At 45.3% G+C, this 20777-nt stretch overlaps 1 protein-coding gene and 1 long non-coding RNA gene across 4 annotated transcripts; one reads left to right on the top strand and one right to left on the bottom strand.

Annotated features, from left to right (window-relative positions):
• Nucleotides 1-362: 362 nt before the first annotated feature.
• On the bottom strand, nt 363-3084 carry LOC106727371. Of its 2 annotated transcripts, XR_001363551.1 has the most exons (4): nt 2860-3084; nt 1485-1728; nt 1079-1101; nt 363-614 (listed from the first exon to the last, which is right to left on the bottom strand). It is a non-coding gene; the product is annotated as an uncharacterized LOC106727371 (long non-coding RNA). The 2 variants fall into 2 exon arrangements; XR_001363550.1 differs by lacking the exon at nt 2860-3084 and having other exon boundaries at nt 1485-2853.
• A 4483-nt stretch (nt 3085-7567) lies between these two features.
• C1RL (complement component 1, r subcomponent-like) lies at nt 7568-19366 on the top strand. Of its 2 annotated transcripts, XM_005873649.2 has the most exons (6): nt 7568-7673; nt 8216-8444; nt 14496-14685; nt 15778-15903; nt 16025-16099; nt 17925-19366. In XM_005873649.2, the coding sequence occupies exons 1-6, from the start codon at nt 7591-7593 to the stop codon at nt 18695-18697; spliced, it is 1476 nt and encodes a 491-aa protein (XP_005873711.1). In that variant the 5' UTR covers nt 7568-7590; the 3' UTR covers nt 18698-19366. The 2 variants fall into 2 exon arrangements, with proteins under 2 accessions (XP_005873711.1, XP_014401129.1); XM_014545643.1 differs by lacking the exon at nt 8216-8444.
• The last annotated feature ends 1411 nt before the right edge of the window (nt 19367-20777 follow it).

Consider the following 20777-nt stretch of genomic DNA (forward strand, 5'->3'; position numbering starts at 1 on the left):
CACTGGAGCCAGGGTCTTAGCATCATCTTCAGGATCCAGGACCTCATCCTTTTAATCTTGTTTGTCTTAGAAGGGGCCATCTGGTCACAATTATCATTTTAAATACATTTATTTTATAATTATTAAAGTGATTTAATCACATCACATAAATTTCACTAAACAGAGAAACATTTTTTAAGTCACCCATAGCCTTATACTCTAATATGGTCACAGTTGTTTTATTTCTTTACTTTTTAAAATATATTTTTATTGATTTCAGAGAAGAAGCGAGAGGGAGAGAGAGATAGAAACATCAATGATGAGAGTGAATCATTGATCTGCTGCTTCCTGCACACCCACAGTGGGGAATGAGCTCACAACCTGGGCATATGCCCTGATCGGAAATCAAACCTTGACTTCCTGGTTCATGGGTTGATGCTCAACTACTGATCCTTGCCGGCTGGGCCGGTCACAGTTGTTTTAGATTGTTCTCTTGTTTCTATTTTTGCGAACATTGTGTACTTACAATTTTATAGATTGTTCCCTTTATTTCTTTTATTCAATCCTCTTAACCTATATTTGGGGACCCATGCATAGAGCAGATGTAGCCTTGGCTCATTATGGGCTCACATTAGCTAAGGGAAAGGGGAACAAAATAGATGATTGAAGGACTAGAAATAACCAACTGTCTGGGTTTGCCTGGAGCTGAACCAGTTTTAGGATTGAAAGCCCTGTGTCCCAGGAAACCCCTCGGTCTCAGATCAACCAGGACAATTTCTAATAGGTCACCCTTTTAGCAACAAGTCCCCCAAATTAATCCCATTTAGGGTCCAGAATTCCATTTCAATTTATCTATTGGCCTTTAGCTATACCTTTTTGCCTTTCTTTTTTTAATTTTTCTTTTTTAGTGATCACTCTAGGGCAGTTGGACTCAAGCTTTATACCCTTAAAAATTATTGAGAACCCCAAAAAGCCCTTGTCTTTGTGGGTTGTATCTATTCGTATTCACTGCATAAAACATTAAAACTGAGAAAAATTTAAAATGTAAGGATAAATAAGCACATGTTCCATTAGTTGTGAAGGGACGATGCTGACATACCTCGCGTAGCCTCTGGTCACGCCCTGATACATTCATGAGAGAAAGAGAGAGAAAACAGCAAATAACATCTTAGTGTTGTTATGAAAATAATTTTGGCCCCATAATCCCCTTCGAAGGATCTCAGGGATCCCTAGCGTTCCCCAGACCACAAATAGAAAACCACTGCTCTAAAGAGAACTGCATCCTTCACTTTTTTAGTCTTTTTAGACTTACTGTTGAATGACGAAACTTCGTTACCACATACTAGTAAGTCTCCCCTCATCCTTTATGCTATGGTTTCCATGCATATTAAATCTACACATGTTATAAAGTTCACAATCAATGTTATAATTTTTGCTTTAAACAGGCATATGTATTTTAAAGATATTAAGAAAAATACATATTTTATATTTACCCACAAATTTACCATTTCTCTTTATCCATCCAGCGACTCTGTTCTTCCATCTGGATTTCTTTCCCTTCAGCCTGAAGAAGTTCAGCGTCTCTCTTAATGCAGGTCTGCTGATGACAAGTTTTCTAAGTTTTCTTTCTATCTGAAGATGCTTTTATTTCATCTTCTTTCTTGATGAATATTTTTGCTGGGAAAGCAACACTGAGTTGACGCTTTTTCCCTCCAATGTTTTGAAGAAATTGTTCCACTGCTTTCTGGTCTGCTGGTTTTGATGAGAAAGCAGTGACATTGAAAATGCGGTTCTGTGATTGCGATGTGTTCTTTTTCTCTGGATGCCTTCAAGATTTTCTTTTTATCTTTAGTTTTTAGCAATGTGACTTTGATGGGCCCATGTGTGCTCTTTTGTTTATTTTTAGTTCTGCTTTGAATTTATTGAACTTCTTAAACCTGAAGATAGATGTCTTTTTCAACAGCTGGGAAATTTCCAGCCATTATTTCTTCAAATATTTTTTCTGCCTCATTCTCTTCTCTCCTTCTAGCACTCCAAGAACATGCATATTAGAGGGGGTTTTTTATATATTGTTCCACTATTCCTGAGTTTCTACTCAGTTAAAAAAATTGCCTTCCTCTGTTCTTCAGATTGAATAATTTCTATTTATCTTCAAGGTCACTGACTCTTTCTTCTGCCATCTCCATTCTTCTATTAAGCCCTTTCAGTAATTTTTTAAATTTCACATACTGCATCATTCAGTTCTAGAATTTACGTTTGGTTCTTTCTTAAAGTTTCTATTGCTCACCAAGTCGGTGTGGCTCAGTGGTTGATCCTCAACCTATGAACCATGAGGTTGTGGTTCGGGCCACATGCCTGGTTTGCAGACTCAATCCCCAATGCGGGGTATGCAGGAGGCAGCCAACCAATACCCTGGTGGGTATGGTACTAATGATCTTGCTAGACCGATCAGAGTCAACAACAATAAAGTGAATCAATGATGAGTGATTCAAATAAAGTGAGGCAGGGTGGGTGACAATCAACGCAGAAGTCACCAGTATTGTTAGGGCTACTAGGTGTTTAGACGGCTGGATGACAAAGGAGTAGCTATAGTGAAACATAATCAGAGAAACAAAGGACTATCATACTATGGGGTCCCTACCCCTTATGATCTAGTGGTTGGTTCAGCACCCCTCCTTCCAGGACAGATTCCTGTGGACTCATGCTATGGCCCCTCTGGGTCATGGGCTGGCTGTTCCAGCAGGTCCTGGCTTTTTACTTGCAGGTGTCAATAGAAAGTTTCCTCTTCTGGGGTTTCATTTGACTCCTCCCTCAACTGACAAGAAGTGGCCCAACCTGGACTTCTAAACACCATGGGCCAAGCAGTCCACAGCCAGCCACCTGACCTGCTCTGACATCCAATGAGAACGCAGGACCTCAAACACCAGCTGAACCTCCAGGTTTCCAACTCAGGGCAAGGAGGAACAGTGCAGACCAGAAACTGAGGAGGAGTCCACGGAGGTGAATTCTACTGCCTGCACCAAAGGCTTCCCTTCTCCCCCACCTCATATGAATGAGGTCGGGTCCTGGTGCTGCCACATGGCCTTCGCCCTTCTCCCCAGAGCACCCGGCCTAGAAAAGGAAGGCAGAGGTAGAGAACCAGGAGCATAAAGAAATGGAAATAGAGGCTTTGAGAAAGAGAACTTAAAAACAAAAAGTAGGCAGCTGGCCTGGTCCCCAGAGAACTTTCTTTAGCTTTTCCTTCAGTTAAGTCTGATAGTTGGTGGTTAAGAGGTTTTCCCGGTCTCAGAAATGTCAAGCCTCAATTGGGGTAAAAATCAGCTCCACTATTTCGGTCATCCCCAAGCCAGACCACAGTGGAGTCTACTCTGGAGATTTAAAGTCGTGTTGATAAGCTCTATATTTCCAGTAACTTTCTGCTCCTCCTGCTCCACAGAGCCTTCCCTACCTACAGCCCCGTTGCCTCGTCCAGGCCAAGCCCTCTCCCTTGGCCTGGAGTGAGGGGACCTGACTCACAATTGTAGATGAGAGACCTAATGTACTGTATTTCCAGTAACTTTCTGCTCCTCCTGCTCCCCAGAGCCTTCCCCAGCTACAGCCCCGTTGCCTCGTCCGGCCAAGCCCTCTGCCTCGGCCTGGAGTGAGGGACCTGACTCACAATTGTAGATGAGAGACCTAATGTGTCCAATATTTACACTTGTTAACTTGTTCTTTTCTTTTGTACATTTTAAGCTCCTCAGACCTGCCCTTTGTTCCCGCTAAATCCTCTGAAATGAAATTCTGGTGCTTGGTTTTAAACAGCAAGCCTCACAAATGCCAACAAAATAAACCTGAGCAAGATGAGGACAGAGTGTACTCCCTGTTAGCCTAGCCTTGCAGAAAATCAGACAGGATTCTGCTCATACAGTTGATTCTGATAAAGTGGAGAACCAAAAACACTTAATCTCACTGGTATGAAACTACATAATCCTGTTCCATGTTATATTTATGTCATCTTTGGAGTGTAATTTACACAAAGGAATCTTTAAAGACATTCAGACTTCAAAGATGATTGCTTTATGACCATGTAGTCTATAAATGTTAAAAGTCTGCAATTCTGATTGATCATTGATAACTTATTACTCATAAAAAATTTAATTAACCTTTTACTTTCCAGAAAGCATAAATACTTGTGAGATTATTGCTTATCTGTTAAACCAGAAGAATACCTTTGGGATTCTCTTTTCCTCCTTTCAAGCATAAAGATAAAATCCCATTACTCTGTTTGATTTTTTATCAGAGATTTAAGATTCTGCAATTATTTGAATTAACTGAAGGAATCCATGCTCAGTGATCGACCAGGGAAGATAGGAACCAGCCTATGGGAAGAGCTGGAAAAGGAAAGAGAGGAGCACAGAACAAACCGATGGTTGCCAGATGGGAGAGGGGGTGGAGGGGATGGACAAAAGGCGAAAGGGATTAAGAAGTATAAATTGCCAATTATAAAAATGGTCAAAGGGACGTAAAATACAGCATAGGGAATCCTATATAATAAACCCTAATATGCAAATCGACCGAACGGCAGAATGACCACAGGAACAACCAGTCGCTATGATGTGCACTGACCACCAGGGGGCAGATGCTCAACGCAGGAGCTCCCCCCAGCCCACAGGCCCTGACCCCGCAGCATCAGCGGGGGGCGGGGCTGGCGAGTGGGTGGTGCCAGGACAGCCAAGCCGGGTGCCAGCAGGGCCCCCCTCCTGATTGCCCTGTCGATCATCCCTGCTCACCCGGCGAGTGGGTGGTGCCAGGCCTGATTGCCCCGCCGATCATCCCTGCTCACCGGCCATGCCTAGGGACCCTACCCATGCATAAATTTTGAGCACTGGGCCTCCTGTATAGTCAATAATATTGTAATCACTATGGTGTCAGGTGGGTACTAAACTTATTGGGGGATCACTTTATAAGATATACAAATATCTAAATGTCTAATCACTATGTTGTACACCTGAAACTAATATAATATTATATGTCAGCTGTAATTGAAAAGTAAATTTAAAAGGAAAAGAAAAAAAAGAGAAGCAGTAAAACCCTGAGTTCAGTTACCTCAGGATTTGGAATTTGTCTGTGGCCTTTTTTTCATTGTTATTAGATAGTTGAGTTACAACCATATGTGTCTGTTGGGGGCAAAGGGGAGTATTCCAGGGGGATGGAGAAAGAAGGAAAAGTCAGGTCCACACAAGCCCACAACCCAGACATGTGGACCAACCAGGAATTGAACCATGACCTCCTGGCCCACGGCTCGATGCTGAACTACTGAGCCACGCCGGCCGGTCAAGCCAACAATAAAAATTCTTAAGCCCAACAGGAAACTTCCTTCTTGAGTCAGAGGCTCCCCAGGAAGATGGAGCAATAAGATGCTCAGAGGAGAGAAAGTTGTCAGAGCTGAAGTTAGAGCAAGGAGGAGGATGAAAGAGAGCACAAAGGCCTGGAGAAAGGGAGGGAAGGAGGGAGAGGGACAAATAAAAGCAGAGTAACAAGAAGGAAGAGAACATACACACCACCAGGGACCTGAGCAGCATGCATGCACCCGGAGTAGAGATTACTTCATGGAATGGGGGTGACAGGGATTGCCCCCCAAGCTGTCCCTTGGACTTAGGCTGAAAGGACAAGGCTCTAGGAAGGGGAGGACCCCAGAGGAATGGTGCTTGGGAAGGAGCCTGGTCATTTGGAATGACCCAGAGAGAGCCCAGAAGGAGCTACTTATTACTATTACAGGATTAAGAACATACAGAGGTCATATATAATACCTTAATCAATAAAGAAAAAAATTTAAAAATATATATACAGAAGTATACCGTTTTTCAGTATATTTTGTATCTTTAATTTTTTTTCACTGTTATTAGATAGTTAAATTACAACCATATGTGTTTGTTGGGGGCAAGGGGGAGTATTCTGTGGGGATGGAGAAAAAAGGAAAAGTCAGGTCCACAGAGTGGTAGCAGAAAAAATCTTAAAGCAACAGTGGGGCTGAATAAAGGAGGATTAGGGGGTTAGTGTAGGGAGGAAGAAGGGAAGAAGCCAGCTAAGAGACTTTCTAGCCATACTTGCAAGATTCAACCACACACATTTCCTGACCCTTATATGGGCTAGGAGCCCTCGTAGACATTGGTGATGTGAGCTCCGGCCTAGCAGATTGCTTGGGAATACCCCAAGGGTTCCCAGAGAGTCTCCTGGAAGAATTGTGGACTGACAGCACTAGAGGAGGTGAGGAGCCATTCTTGGCATATGGCAGCCTTTGTGGCCCAAAGAACGGGGGGGACAAAGGGTGAGTAAAACTATTTGACAAAGCCACCGCGAGGTGTGGCTCTGAGCCCCAGAGGTGTGCAGAACTTCTAGATGAGGCTGGAGTCCACCCAGGATGTGACCCTGTGACCACCAGTGGTGCAGAATCCTCCACACCTGCCTGCCCCCCCCATCCCTTCCCTTTCAGATCACAGCCCCGTTGTAGGGGCTGCTGCTGACCTTCCACACACCTGCCTCCTTTGAGGACAGGAACACTGGCCTCCACAAGGACTTCCTGGCCCCCTATCAAGCCATGGGTGAGTGTCTCCTAGGGAGTGTGGCCCCTGTGCCTAGTCATGGCCCCTGGTATCTGCCTAAAGAAGATGAAGTCAGGGCCTAATCCCAGCCCTGTGCCAACTTGACCCTGGTGGACGAGCAGCTTCCAGGGGTTGTGAGCAAAAGATTACCTAAGCGAGGGCCCCAGACTTGCTTGGGGGAGAAGCTCAAGGTCACAGATCACAAACCTCAAGTTCAACAATGGGTAGGCTGGTAACATAAATGAGTGGAAAGTCAGGGAGGGAAAGGTATGGCCGATTAAAGGCAACAGCCATACTCACAAGGAACCACCCTACCATTTACTATTTTGTACAAATAGTCCAAGAGAGCCCAGAGTCAGTGCCCTCGCACCCCTGATCTCTGAAGCCCACATCGGTTGCAGGGGTCCTCAAACTACGGCCCGCAGGCCACATGCAAATACAAATATTGTATTTGTTCCCGTTTTGTTTTTTTACTTCAAAATAAGATATGTGCAGTGTGCATAGGAATTTGTTCATAGTTTTTTTTTAAACTATAGTCCGGTCCTCCAACGGTCTGAGGGACAGTGAACTGGCCCCCTGTTTAAAAAGTTTGAGGACCCCTGGCAGAGTTTTTCCCCTTAAGTCAGAGGTTCTCAGCCTGTGGGTCGCGACCCCTTTGGGGGTCGAACGACCCTTTCACAGGAGTCGCCTAAGACCATCGGAAAACACATATATAATTACATATTGTTTTTGTGATTAATCACTATGCTTTATGTTCAATTTGTAACAATGAAATTGGGGGTCACCACAACATGAGGAACTGTATTAAAGGGTCGCGGCATTAGGAAGGTTGAGAACCACTGCCTTAAGTTGTGGTGGGTGAGCTATCCCCAAGTTAGACAGTAGGTGGCGCTCAACCCAGAGAATTAGAAAAAGGAACCAGAGAATTACTCAACCCGTTTCCAGTAACTGCTCCCTCCTCCCCCTCAGGGCCCTCTCCAGCCCCACCTCTTGTTCCCTAACCTGGGCCAAGTCCTCTCTAAGGTCCCAGATGGCCCATTCCAGATGCCTGGTCTCAGAGGTGGAGAATCATCTCTGGGGAAGCCCCAACTCCATAAGCTGCGCACGCATGATGTGAGTGTGCCCTTGGAGAGGCCTGGAGGAGAGGAAAAGGATGGGGTGGGACCCAGGGGTGTATGTACACACACACACACACACACACACACACACACACACACTCACACACACACACACAGAGAGCCACTTCATGCAGAGGGGACTTAGAAATTGCCCGTAGCTTCTAGCAGCCTTTCCTGGGGGTGATCAAGCCCGATGCTCTGAGCCAGGAAACTAACATCTAACTGTCCCTCACTTGTACCACCATGTCTCCCTCAGTTCCCAGGGTGGGGGTGGGATCTGCTAAAGCAGAAAGTAGCCCCCAACTCTGTACGAGACTCTCCATGGAGACAGCAATGGTGGAAAACTTCTACTCAGGCTGAGTAGGAGGCTGGAGGAACTGGGGCAGAGAGGGGTGATAGGGAGCAGGCAGAGGTGCCAGGCCTCAAGGGCTGAGGCCACAGCTGCTAATGCCTTAGCTGGTCCCTCAGTCCCTTGGCACAGCCTGCCCCCACTCCTCACGACTCCACAGGCTTCATCTTGCCCTCACCCCCTCACAGGTGGTGGCTGCTTCTCTGGGGCATCCTCCAGGCTTGCCCCACGCAGGGCTCTGTGCTCTTGGCCCAGCAGCTGCCCCAGCAGCTGACCTCCCCAGGGTACCCAGAGCCATACCTCAAAGGCCAAGAGAGCACCACTGTCATCCAGGCCCCGGAGGGCTTTGCTGTGAAGCTTATCTTGCAGGACTTGGACCTGGAGCTGTCCCAGGACTGTGAGCCGGACTCTGTCACTGTGAGCTGGGGTCCTGGAGGGACTCTGGGGAGGGATCCTCCGGCCTGGAGCCCAGGGGGCAGTGGGAGGGGGCAGTGCCCTGAACCTCAGAGGATGGATGAAGAGCCCAAGTCAGGGCCACAGGCGGGTTTACCTGGGAGGCCGGGGTCTGCCCAGGTGTACAGCCTCCGCCAGCAGCCCTGCCCCTGGCTCTGCTACCATCTTGGCCCCAAAGGAACATACAAATACTGCCAATCCCTAGAATAAAGAGCAAGGACTCACACGTCAGTCATTAAACACACCTGAATACTTGCTCTGTCAGGGCAGGCAGCTGGGCATGAATAATAACAAAAGATTTGGTGACTAGATTTACCTTAGAGGAGCTATGGCGAAAGTTCTTAGGGTAAGGGCATTATCCGAATAAGGACACTTCAAAAACAGTACCTCATGTTATCTTTTGGTTTAAGTTTTATTTATATCAAAATAATACATGCACATAGTTGTTGTTGTTTTTAATATATTTTATTGATTTTTTACAGAGAGGAGGGAGAGGGATAGAGAGTTAGAAACATCGATGAGAGAGAAACATCGATCAGCTGCCTCCTGCACACCCCCAACTGGGTATGTGCCCGCAACCAAGGTACATGCCCTTGACCAGAATCAAACCTGGGACCCTTCAGTCCGCAGGCCGTCGCTCTATCCACTGAGCCAAACCGGTTAGGGCTGTTGTTGTTTTTTAATCAGAGTACTACAAGGCATATAATGAGAAACAGTTGTCTCCAGCCTACTCCCTCCCCCCCCTCCATTGTCCTCTCCTGGGGCAATTAGTTACAATTCATGTAGCTGTTTCATCTGGTAGTTATTTTCATCTGTATCACTAACATGCTCATTCTGGTTTTGTTTGTGTTTTGTAAAACACATTTGAAAGGGTAAAGTTGGTGATGCACGGTCAGGCTAAATAGCCATCTCAGGCAGTGAATAAAGAAATTTTAATTTATTTAAGGAAAAGGGGATAGGAGTTGGAGATATCCAAAAGGAAGGGCTGCACGACGCTGAGCCAAAGGGTATTGTATCCATGATGGCAGCAAAAATATCCTTAGGACAGTGAAGCAAGGAAGGCCATAGAAGAAGCCACAGGAAAGCCTGGGTGGGCCGCTTTGGCTCACTGAGAAGTCAGAGAAAAGGGGGTCCTGGAGACAGGTTCGGGGGTTAGCCTGGGGCGAGCTGCCGCTGCCCATTGCTCCTCTGGTTACAAGTCTCCTGGGATCCCTTAAAAAAGAAGGGGGAAGGGAATGGTGCTGGCGTGCTCCCCTGGGGCAGTGTGCGCACTGGGGTCCTTTGTCCTAAGCATATGTATCTCTCTCTTGCAGGTGGAAATCTTAGGGGAGGTCTCAGGGGAGAGTCTTAATAGAATATTCATCAGTTTTCTGGGTGTGCTCTACTGACTGGTCAGTGCCAGGACAGGGGGTCACTAGTCAAAGTAGCTTGTCCTGAGGCAGCCAGAGCATCACTTGTCAGGTTTTGCTGCTTTTCTGGACCTGGAGCTGAAATACAACTGAGGCCTCGATGTTATCTTTAAGGAGGAAAAGGTCAGGGGGTCTAAACCACCTGACCATCGATATGAAAGACCAGGGGTCCAAACCGCATGAGCAGTGACATGCTAGGGGAGGATAGGTTACCTGGGGGTGAGGTTCTTGTTTTCCCAGTTTTCCCCCTTGCTGGGCATCCGGGGCTTTCTGCCCTGTGAGTTTCTGTGCCTGGCCTTGCTCTACTCATGTCTGTCTAGCAATATTACCCATTAACTTTCAACTATAGATGATAGGACTAGCTCTATCTCAGAACTTCACCATCTACATTTCCCCTCCTCCATCTGCCCCGTTCACCAATACTGTCATTTTTTATTAAATCTAGAGTCCTTATTTGTATTATTATAACTTTAAAATATTCAGATCTGAGCCAGTGAAGTACAATAATTATAGGTTTGTTTGTTTTCTCCGACTTTGGTTTCCAAGAGTCAATAATTACATGGAGTTCTTTGGAATTTTTTGTTGGTTTTTGTTCTAATCTTTGGTTTGTTTAGTTCTCTGTAACTGACCTCCCCAAACTCTTAGCCAGGAGAGTAAATCTCTTCTCAGCACATTCAAGTACAAATGTCAATCTCTGAGTCCTCTTTTTTTATTGGTGACACTCACCTACAGATCTCTTGATGGTTTCTTCCCTCGGTCTGAATTCTTTGTTCTCCAAGCCTTCACACTTTCTGGGAGTCCCCTTCTCCCTCATGCTGGCGATTCCCTTTGCCTGTCCTGTGTTGGAACTGACTCCCATCACCATTTCTTTCCTGGTTTACTCCCTCTTTTTGTAGGAGCACTTTCTCCTCCAGAAAAGGTATGTGGGAGTACATTTCAGAGGCTCTTACATAACCCTAAATGTCTTTGTTCTGCCCTCACAGTTGATGGATTGTTTAACCGGGTTGCATTCTAGGTTGGAAGTCATTTTCTCTCAGAAATTTGATGGTATTGTCTTCTAGCTCTCGTGTTAAGTCGGATAGCATTGAGTCGTGATCCTTAGTTTTTTTCTCTCTAGAGCTTTGGGAATATTTTCTTTATTACCAGTATTCCGAACTTTCATTATGTGCTTTTTACTGGTTGTACAGAGTTATCTGAATCTGGAGACTCTTTTAATCTAGTCCTTCAATTCTAGGAATGCTCTTGTATTGTTTCTTAAATTATTTCCAGACATCTACTCGCTTTATTTTTGATTTCTGGAACTCCTGTGATTTAGCTGCTGTATGTTCTGAACTGATTCTCTAGTTTTGCTATTCATTCTGTTGTGTTTTCCATCTCCTTGTCTTTTTGTTCCACTTTCTGGGTGATTTCCCCCTTTTAAATGCCAACTGTAATGGTTTATTTTCTGTTGACACATTTTTATGTCTAAAGCCTCGTTCTTATTTTCTAAATGTGCCTTTTTATAGAATACTGTTCCTGTTTACTAGACAATACTCTTTTCCCTATAATAGAATTATTTTTAAATGTTTCTTCTAGTCCCTGTATTATCCAAGTTCTTTTTTACTCTTCATCTGTTTTAGTCTCTGCTTTTCATCTCTCCTACAATGTTTGATAATCCTTGGCCGTCCATTCATACTTAAGAATGAAGTACTAGAATGATATTGGATGCTCTGTGTGATAGCTGAAATTTGTGAAACAAGTTTGAAAACAGGGTTATCAACAAGGTGATGTCTGTGGGGGGGCCTCCAGTGTCAGTATGCAGAAGTACTCTCTTTGAGGACAGCCAGCCTCACTTAGACGTCTGTGGGGGGCTCCCAGTGTCCGTATGCAGAAGTACTCTCTTTGAGGACAGCCAGCCTCAGAGAGGAATCCTCTGGTCTCCCGATCAGAGTTGCCAGCCTTCTAGTAAACAAGCAGTAGCATCTCACTGTTTGCTATGTAGACTTTCACCTAATCCTTCTGTTTTCAATTCTGGCCTCACTCCCTCTATCAAGTGTCCCAGGGGACCCCAAGTCCAGGGTCTCTGACTCACATTCAGGTCTCCTGCCAGGGTGAGCCTGAAAGTTATCTGGATGCATAGGGTGAGCAAAGGGACCAGAATCCTGAGGTCTCCCTACATAGGCTCCTCTTAGCCTCTCTCTCATCCCCATCCTCACGGTGCCTGGTTATCCTAATTTCTGCGATGAGAACCTGCTTGCTTTATGTTGGCCTCCACCTCTGCAGAGTCAGGCTGTCCCTTTTGCATCTCCATTCCACCTTTCAAGATGTTACTGGCATCGCTCATCTGCTGTCATCTCTCACTGTTTGTCCTGGACCATGTACACCATTTCATCCCTTTGCTGTCATATTAATGGGACTGGAGATAAATGCATGTTTAAAGCTTCAGATTTCACCAGAAGCCAAGACTATATTCAATTCAACCGATTCTATTGAGCACCTACCATGAGCCCTGTTCTTCTTAGTCATGGACAATTTTAAGCCCAGACTGACTCTTCCCTTGTCATTGAGGAAATCCAAGCTCAGGAAGAGAATTTTTTTCTCCTCTCTGCTGCCATGGCAACACACACACACACACACACACACACACACCCCTTAAATGCAATATTCTCAACCAGACTATGGGCTCCTCGGTAGCAGAACCATGTCTTATTCATGTCTGTATCCCTGCACTTAGCATAGTATCTTGCACATAGAGCATAATAACTCTCAAAGAAATAAATGAAAGAATAAATGAAATCCAAGCTCGTCATACGTGTAGGACACACAGCACAATGAATGAGCAGGTATTTTGTATCATCTTCACCACTGCTCTTTAGGGACATACTGGAAAGCTGCCATAGGACATGCTGCCCTGACAGCAAGAGGCCTCACAGACCATTTTACAGGACAGGAAACGAAGATCTGAGGTGGTTGAGCAACTGCCCATGTCACACAGTCTTTGAATGAGCAGGTATTTCGCATCATCTTCACCACTGCTCTTCAGGGACATACTGGAAAGCTGCCATAGGACATGCTGCCCTGACAGCAAGAGGCCTCACAGACCATTTTACAGGACAGGAAACGAAGATCTGAGGTGGTTGAGCAACTGCCCATGTCACACAGTCCTAAGAGCAAAGTCTTAGGACTCACGGCCATGTGTTCATTCTGCTTTGCTAGTTAGACTCCTACGTGATTCTATTTAGCCAACAACTTGTGAGGAAGCTAAAAAGAAAGCTGAGGAGTTTGACAACCAAGTAGGTCAGTAAAGGACAGTTTCAGAGAGCAAAAAGGCTTCTTCCCACAATAGATAATGAGTCTCTTAAATATGGGGCTTAAGTTTGTTGTTGTTCTGAGGAAAAGAACAGTATTGGAATGTGCCCAAGCAAGGCATTGGGGTGACTGAGAAATTTTCTTCATGCCAACTTTTACCCAGTTAATGTGATCACAATGAGATAGGCTGGATGGCCTCTTAAAGGAATTTGAGACTTTGGAAGAATAAGCGAATGAAAAACTAGCAAGGACGCAGGTTGTGGGTCAATATGAAATCAGGAATAAAATTTTAAAAATAAAATGAGCTGAGCAGTGAGCCATGTGCCCAGAATAGAGACTAAGCATGAAGCATCAGTCAAGGGAACTCCTTCCAAGGTATCCTGCGTTGGGTTGGGGAACCCACAGAAAGGAATTTGAGCAGGGGTGAGGCAGTCAAAAGGGTTTGACACAGAGACACCCTGCTCAAAGAACATGTAAGTTAAACACCAATAGCCAGAGTATCCACACTGTGTACACTTGAGTCCTTAGATTCCCACGCCTTGTGGGGCTTTATTTACAGTGCAAGGGGTAAGAGGAGGGACACTCCAAAAGAAGGAGAACAGGAAAGACCAGGAACCCCAGCTAAGTGTTTGCAGAGGGTCTTATTGCATCACAGCTGTTGGCCCACAGGAAGTTACTCAGAGAAAAGGAAGGTGATGGGGTTGGATGGAAGGGACTTTTGTCTGCATCATCGTTGATTCAAAGCCGTGGTGCTATAGGCACCATGTTGAGCATCAGGGATTCAGTGGCCAGCAGAATAGATGTACTTCCTGCCTTCTTGGAACTTACAATCCAGTGGACTATTGGGAGAACCCTAGGGTTTCCAAGGAACTTCTTTTTTATTGATTTATTTTTCATTATAATTGACATATAGTATTATGTTAGTTTCAGGAGTTCAATATATTGACTCAATATTGATATACCTCACAAAATGACCACCACAATAAGTCTAGTAACCATCTGTCACCAAACATCGTTGTTATGATGTTATTGACTCTGTTCCCAAGGAGCTTCTTGAAAGAAGGTAAATATGGTAGACTTTATGAGACAATTACAGCAGGCTAAAGAAATATGCAAGGTATCTGGTCATGTCTGGAAGAAACTGGGGGGTCAATAATGGAACAGGAAGCTACTTGAGCAAGGCTCCACAGAGAACAGCTTCTCAGCCCAGAGGAGGCAGACCTCCTAGATGGGGATGAAGCCTGTGCCCATGATGTGACCCTGTGACCCCTTGGGCTGCAAATTCACCCCACACCTGCCTGCCGCCCTCTCCTTTCAGATCACAGCCAGTGCGATGGATCCAAGCCGGTTCTATGGCCACGTGGGCTCTCCGCTGGGCAGCCCCCCAGGTCAGAGGGAGTTTGTGTCCTCGGGGAACAGTTTGCGGCTGACTTTCCCTGCACCAGCCTCCTCTGCGGACAGGACAACGGGCCTCCACAAGGGCTTCCTGGTCCTCTACCAAGCCGTGAGTGAGTGTCCCTCGGGGATGCACTCTCTGCCCATAGCCATGGCCCTGGTACCTTGAAGCTACAAGCAGAAACTTGAGTGACTGTTGACACTGGGGGCTCAGGAACACCCAGGCCCACACCTTCCCTGCCCCCTCCAGGCTCCTGCTGATGAGCTGCCAGTTAAAGGGCAGCCATTGCTCAACAGTTGTTTCCATGACCATTTACTGGCCCAGAATTTGCAGATCATCTTGTTTTTTCGAGAGAAGCCAAAGGTTACCAATTGTTTTTCAATTGGTAACTCAGAATTTTTTTAAAGGTAATATATGCTCACTATAAAAATATCCCAAAAATGTGGTAAAGAGTAAGTCTTTCTCTGATCTCTGGCCCTTAGTCCCTGGCTATCTTGTCCAGAAACAACTCTGTTCTCCATTTCCTGGGTATTCTTCCAAAGACATGCTATGCCATTCAAATATAATTGTGTGGGTAGGTGAGTGTGTGTGTGTGTGTGTGTGTGTGTGTTGTGTGTGTGTGTGTGTGCTGCATGCATACTATTCACAATGTTTTAAATTTGACATTTTTCACTCAGTGATATATCTTTTTTTTTCCAGTGATATATCTTAAAGATCATTCCATATACATGTGGCTAGCGTTGCCTAATTATTTTTAATGGCCATATAATATTCCTTTGATTGATGTGTCATAATGTGTTTAATCAGTCTTCCACTGGTAAATATTTTGCTGCCACAGACAGTACTGTTATGGATATCTTACATATACATCTTGGAGCACACATATGAGGATAAATTCTTAAAAATGGAAATGCTAGGTGACAAAATGCATTTTTAATTTTGGTATTGCTAAATTTCCCTCCTAAGAGGTTTTGGTACTTTACATTCCCACTAAGCATGTCTGAAAATGCCCGTTTCCCCATATCCTAGTTATTTGTTTTTTAGCATTGACCATCTGATCAGTGAAAAATAATTCAAATGTTTAAAAAGAAAACAAAAAAACACTGTACAGGTCAAACTAAATATGGCCATGGGCCAGAATCACTCTCTGGGGTGCCAGTTTGCAATTCTGTTCTACGTCCTAATGAGCACTTTTTCCCTATAGGTATGAACCATAGTCGGCCCATCAGCCAGGTTAGTGGTGACTCTGAGGCCACACACACACCTGGGGACAACTCCTCCAAGATCCAGAACCACTGCCAGGAGCCCTATTATCAGGCGGTGCCAGCAGGTGAGTCCCCACCTGCTGGGGAACCAGCTTCTATCTGCCTTACTCCCACCAAGGGGCCTGTGGCACCTACTTTTTTAGCCCCACCTCCCAATTCTGAGCCTCACCTCATTTCACTCCTCAGAGACGCTCACCTGCAGAGCCCAGAGCCCTGGGAAAGAGACGCTGGACAAGGAGGAGGCTCCTCACTGTGTGCCTGGTGAGTAGTGACCTGCCAGTGCTGTGATTATGGCTACTTTCCAAGCAGGGGCCTGTGGAACAGAATACAGGGGGTTAGAGGAAAGCCTTCAAATAGAAAGAGGAAATAAAGGCAGAAGGGGAGGAAGAAGAGGGAAACCAAGAAGGTCCAAAAAAGAAGAGGCAAGGAGCTTGTCCCATATTCTTCAAAGATTGAGAGATAACCAAGCCCAGCCGGTGTGGCTCAGTGTTTGAGCATCGACCTATGAACCAGGAGGTCACGGTTCGATTCCTGTCAGGGCACATGCCTAGGTTACGCCCAGGTTTCAGGCTCGATCCCCAGTGTTGGGGTGTGCAGGAGACAGCCAATAAATTATTCTCTCTCATCATTGATGTTTCTATCTCTCTCTCCCTCTCCATTCCTTTCTGAAATCAATAAAAAAATATTTCTAAAAAAGAGATAACTAAGAAAGCAAAAGCATGAAGGAAGTTAATCAGATGGAAAAGTGAAGGGGAAAGAGGGGCAGAGTTGTAATAAGAGGAAACCCTCTCTTGGTATGGTACGCTTTAGGAATACACAGACAGGCTCTCTGTCCCCAAAACATCTCCCTTCTTAGATCCCACAGGGCCAGAAAGTCCACCTTTTTTGTTTGTTTGGTTTTTTCCTGAAATAAACTTCACATAATATAAAATTCACCATTTTAAAGTGTACAATTTAGTAATTTTTAGTGTATTTACAATGCTGTGCAACCATTACCACCAATTCCAAAACATTCCCATCATCCCAAAAAGAAACCCAGTACCCTTCCAATTCTCCCCTTCCCCATCCTCTGGCAACCACTAATCTGTGTTCTGTCTCTATGGACTTGCCTATTCTGAACATTTCATATCAATGGAATCATACAATATGTGACCCTTTGTGTGTGGCTTCTTTCATTTAGCACAATGTCTTCAGGATTCATCCACATTGTAGCTTGTATTCATACTTCCTTCCTTTCATGAGTGAATAGAATTCCACTGTGTGGATATACCACATTTTGTTTATCCATTCACTAGTTGATGGACATTGGGATTGTTTCCACTTTTTGCCCTTTATAGACAATGCTGCTATGAGCATTCATGTACCAGTTTCTGTTTGAACGTATGTTTTCAGTTCTCTTGAGTATATACCTACGAGTGGAATTGCTGGGCCCTATCATAACTCTATATTTAACTTCTTGAGGAATTGCCAAACTGTTTTCCACAATGGATGCACCACTGTAAATTCCCATCAGCGGTATATGAGGATTCAAGCCTACCATTTTTGAAACCCATTTTTTTAGTCCAACCATTGCCTTTCTAACCCATTTGAATAAATTTTTAAGATTTACTCCTGATCCACAGAAAGCTCTAGGGGCAGCCTGAGGAAATGGCCATGGGCAGTGTGGCTCAGTTAGTTGAGCATCATACCATGCACCAAAGGGTCACCAGTTGGATTCCGGGTCTTGTAGGCTCCATCCCCCCACATCCCCAGTGGGGGGCATGCAGAAGGCAGCCAATCAATGTTTCTCTCTCACATTAATGTTTCTCTCTCTCTTCTTCTGTCCCTCCATCTCTTCCTCTCCCTCTAAAATCAATAAAAACATTTTCTTAAATGAAGAAATTACACACAAAAACAGAGGCAAGAGGCACGGAAGGCAAACTCTGCCTGCTACATGAGTTTGCTCAGGGTGGTCCCACCAAGAGTGTAAAAATGTAGCCTAAAATGGCTCAGGAGGCAGGAGGAAGAGCACTTCACAGAAGTAGGTCTTTAATCATTGTGGCTTGATGCATGCTGGTTTCTCACCCTTACCTCTCCTCTCTCCCAGTCTGTGGACAGCCAGTCACCCCCATCGCCCAGAACCAGGAGGCCCAGGGTTCTTCCAAAGCTAAGCTGGGCAACTTCCCCTGGCAAGCCTTCACCAATATCTATGGCCGTGGGGGCGGGGCCCTGCTGGGCGACAGATGGATCCTCACTGCCGCCCACACCATCTATCCCAAGGACAGCATCTTTCCCAGGAAGAAGAGGAATGTGGACGTGTTCCTGGGCCACACAGGCATAGATGAGATGATAAAACTGGGGAACCACCCTGTGCGCCGTGTGGTTGTGCACCCAGACTACCGTCAGAACGAGTCCTACAACTTCAACGGGGACATTGCCCTCCTGGAACTCCAGCACAGTGTCCCCCTGGGCCCCCACCTCCTCCCAGTCTGTCTGCCCGACAACGAGACCCTCTACCGCAGTGGCCTGATGGGCTATGTCAGTGGGTTTGGTGTGCAGATGGGCTGGCTAACTACCGAGTTGAAATACTCAAGGCTGCCTGTTGCCCCGAGGGAGGCCTGCGAGGCCTGGCTTCAAGAGAAACAGAGGACTGAGGTGTTCTCTGATAACATGTTCTGTGTTGGGGATAAGACACGGCAGCAGAGTGTCTGCCAGGGGGACAGTGGTAGCGTCTATGTAGTATGGGATGACCATGCCCGTCACTGGGTGGCCACGGGCATCGTATCCTGGGGCATTGGGTGTGGCAAAGGGTACGGCTTCTACACCAAAGTGCTCAATTATGTGGACTGGATCAAGGACGTGATGGGTGGGAAGGGCTGACCCTGGGAGCGCTGAGCAATGACACCAGCACTGTGGAGGCCCCAGAAGAAGAGGGTTGAAAGCGAAGACTGAGTCCTGTGGGTGGGGAGGGGGTGGGCAGGGAATCCCTATCCGAGTCCCTGAGAGAGAACTCCTCCTCTGCTCAAGGCTGATCTCATCCCAGATAAGAAGGGTGCCCCCCAACCCCTCCTCAGCCTCTACCTTCCTGTGAGTTTGCGTGAAGCCCAGGGAAGCCCTGTACATCTCGGTGAGTTTCACTTTGAACTTCACTTTCTGCTGACACAGCCACCCGCTCATCCCCCTGTTCAGTGATGTATGAGGGAAGTGGTCTTAATTTCATTGCATCTTTGAAACATTCCCAAATCTCTTTAATTGACCTTCAAATATCCAAACTGTCAGCTGCACCGCCTACCACAACTCCCAGATGCAATTAGTGACAGCTCGGTTTTTGTTACACATTCTGTATACCAGGCGCTTCACACGTGCTACTTCATTGACTCCTCACACCAAGTTTGCAAAGGATGTGTTATGATCACATTTTATTTTCTTTTTTTAGATTTATAGATTTTATTTTTACTCCTTTACATTTTGTTGGAGCTTGTTTTTAGACCGTTTTTTATTACATTTATTGGAGTGACATCGGTTGATAAAATTATATTTTCAAGTGTACAATTCTATAATACACCATCAGCATATTGCATTGTGTATTCACCACCCAAAGTCAACTTTCCTTTCATCACCGTGTATTTGAGCCCCTATACCCTTTACTACCTCACCCCAACCCCTCTGGTAACCACCGTACTGTTGTCTGTTTCTATGAGTTTTTTGTTTGTTTGTTTGTTCATTTATCACTTTCAGTTTTATATTCCACATGAGTGAAATCATATGGTTCTTGACTTTTTATCTCTGACTTATTTAACTTAGCATGATATTCTCCAGATCCATCCATGTTGTCCCAAACGGCAGTTGTTTCATCTTTTCTTGTGACTGAGTAGTATTCCATTGTATAAATGGGTCACAGGATATGGAAGTGTCCCTCACTACATGATTGGGTAAAGAGGATGTGGATGCAGGTTTTATTGGAATTTACTTGATCTTTTCAAGGCTTACTTTTAAGCTTTGTTAGTAAATGTATGGATCAACCTTTCACCTATGAACAATTGGACACTATTACTGTGGGAGTACTTTTTCAAAACTCAATGCAAAGCTTTTTCCACTCTGCTGACTCACATTTTAAATGAGGAAACTGAAGTTCAGAGGGGTAAAGTGACTTGCCCAAATGCCACAGCTGGTCTGGGACAGCCAAGGCCGTGTGCTTCCCAGTGCGCCTTTACACTTCTCAGGGCTCCTCCAGACCTGCCCTATCGCCCACTGCCCCTTCCCAATCCCACATCCCTACAGATTCTCTCTCCCTGGGAATTCCTGCTTCAGTGAGGAGGATGACACCTGGCTCGCACTTTCCTGGGGCCCCATCTCCTGCAGACACTCCATCTCCTGAGCCCAGCCCTGGGCTGGATGTTCCCACAGAGCCCTCCAGTGCTGCTGGACACCCCAGGCCATGCTCCACCTGAGAGGGCCAACTATTTAATTTTTAGTAAGGACATGGTGGTGATTTAGAGTAAAAGTTGCAAATAAAATACACTTGTTCAAATAGAACTAGAAAATGAATGAAACAGAGAAGAGAGCAAATTTGCTACTATTGAAAATCAAGTTAGCTATATAGTTAAAGGTTAAATTTACCTTTGGAAAAATAGGATTAAAATGTGAACGTACATGTGGTTACTTCTATTTTACAAAGTTGAATAGTACATAATACAAAGACCATTAAAAATACTCTAAGCCCAGCAGGTGTGGCTCAGTGGTTGAGTGTTAACCCATGAACCAAGAGGTCACTGGTTCAATTCCTGGTCATGGCACATGTGGGGGTTGCAGGCTTGATCCCAGCAGGGGGCATGCAGGAGGCAGCCGATCAAAGTTTCTCTCTCATCCATGTCTCTCTCTCTATCCCTCTCCTGTCCACTCTCTCTAAAATCAATCAACTAATAAAGACATTTTTAAAATACTCTAAAATGTTCTTCAG

The sequence above is a fragment of the Myotis brandtii genome, unplaced genomic scaffold (genome assembly GCF_000412655.1).
Source record: "Myotis brandtii unplaced genomic scaffold, ASM41265v1 scaffold417, whole genome shotgun sequence".
Taxonomy (NCBI): Eukaryota; Metazoa; Chordata; class Mammalia; order Chiroptera; family Vespertilionidae; genus Myotis; species Myotis brandtii.

Excerpts from the sequence above, each read along its gene's own strand:
- C1RL (XM_005873649.2), top strand. The coding sequence starts at position 7,591 with ATGGCCCATTCCAGATGCCTGGTCTCAGAGGTGGAGAATCATCTCTGG. Across the intron at positions 7,674-8,215 it reads ATAAGCTGCGCACGCATGAT|GTGGTGGCTGCTTCTCTGGG; the intron begins GTGAGTGTGCCC and ends ACCCCCTCACAG. Across the intron at positions 8,445-14,495 it reads GTGAGCCGGACTCTGTCACT|ATCACAGCCAGTGCGATGGA; the intron begins GTGAGCTGGGGT and ends CTCTCCTTTCAG.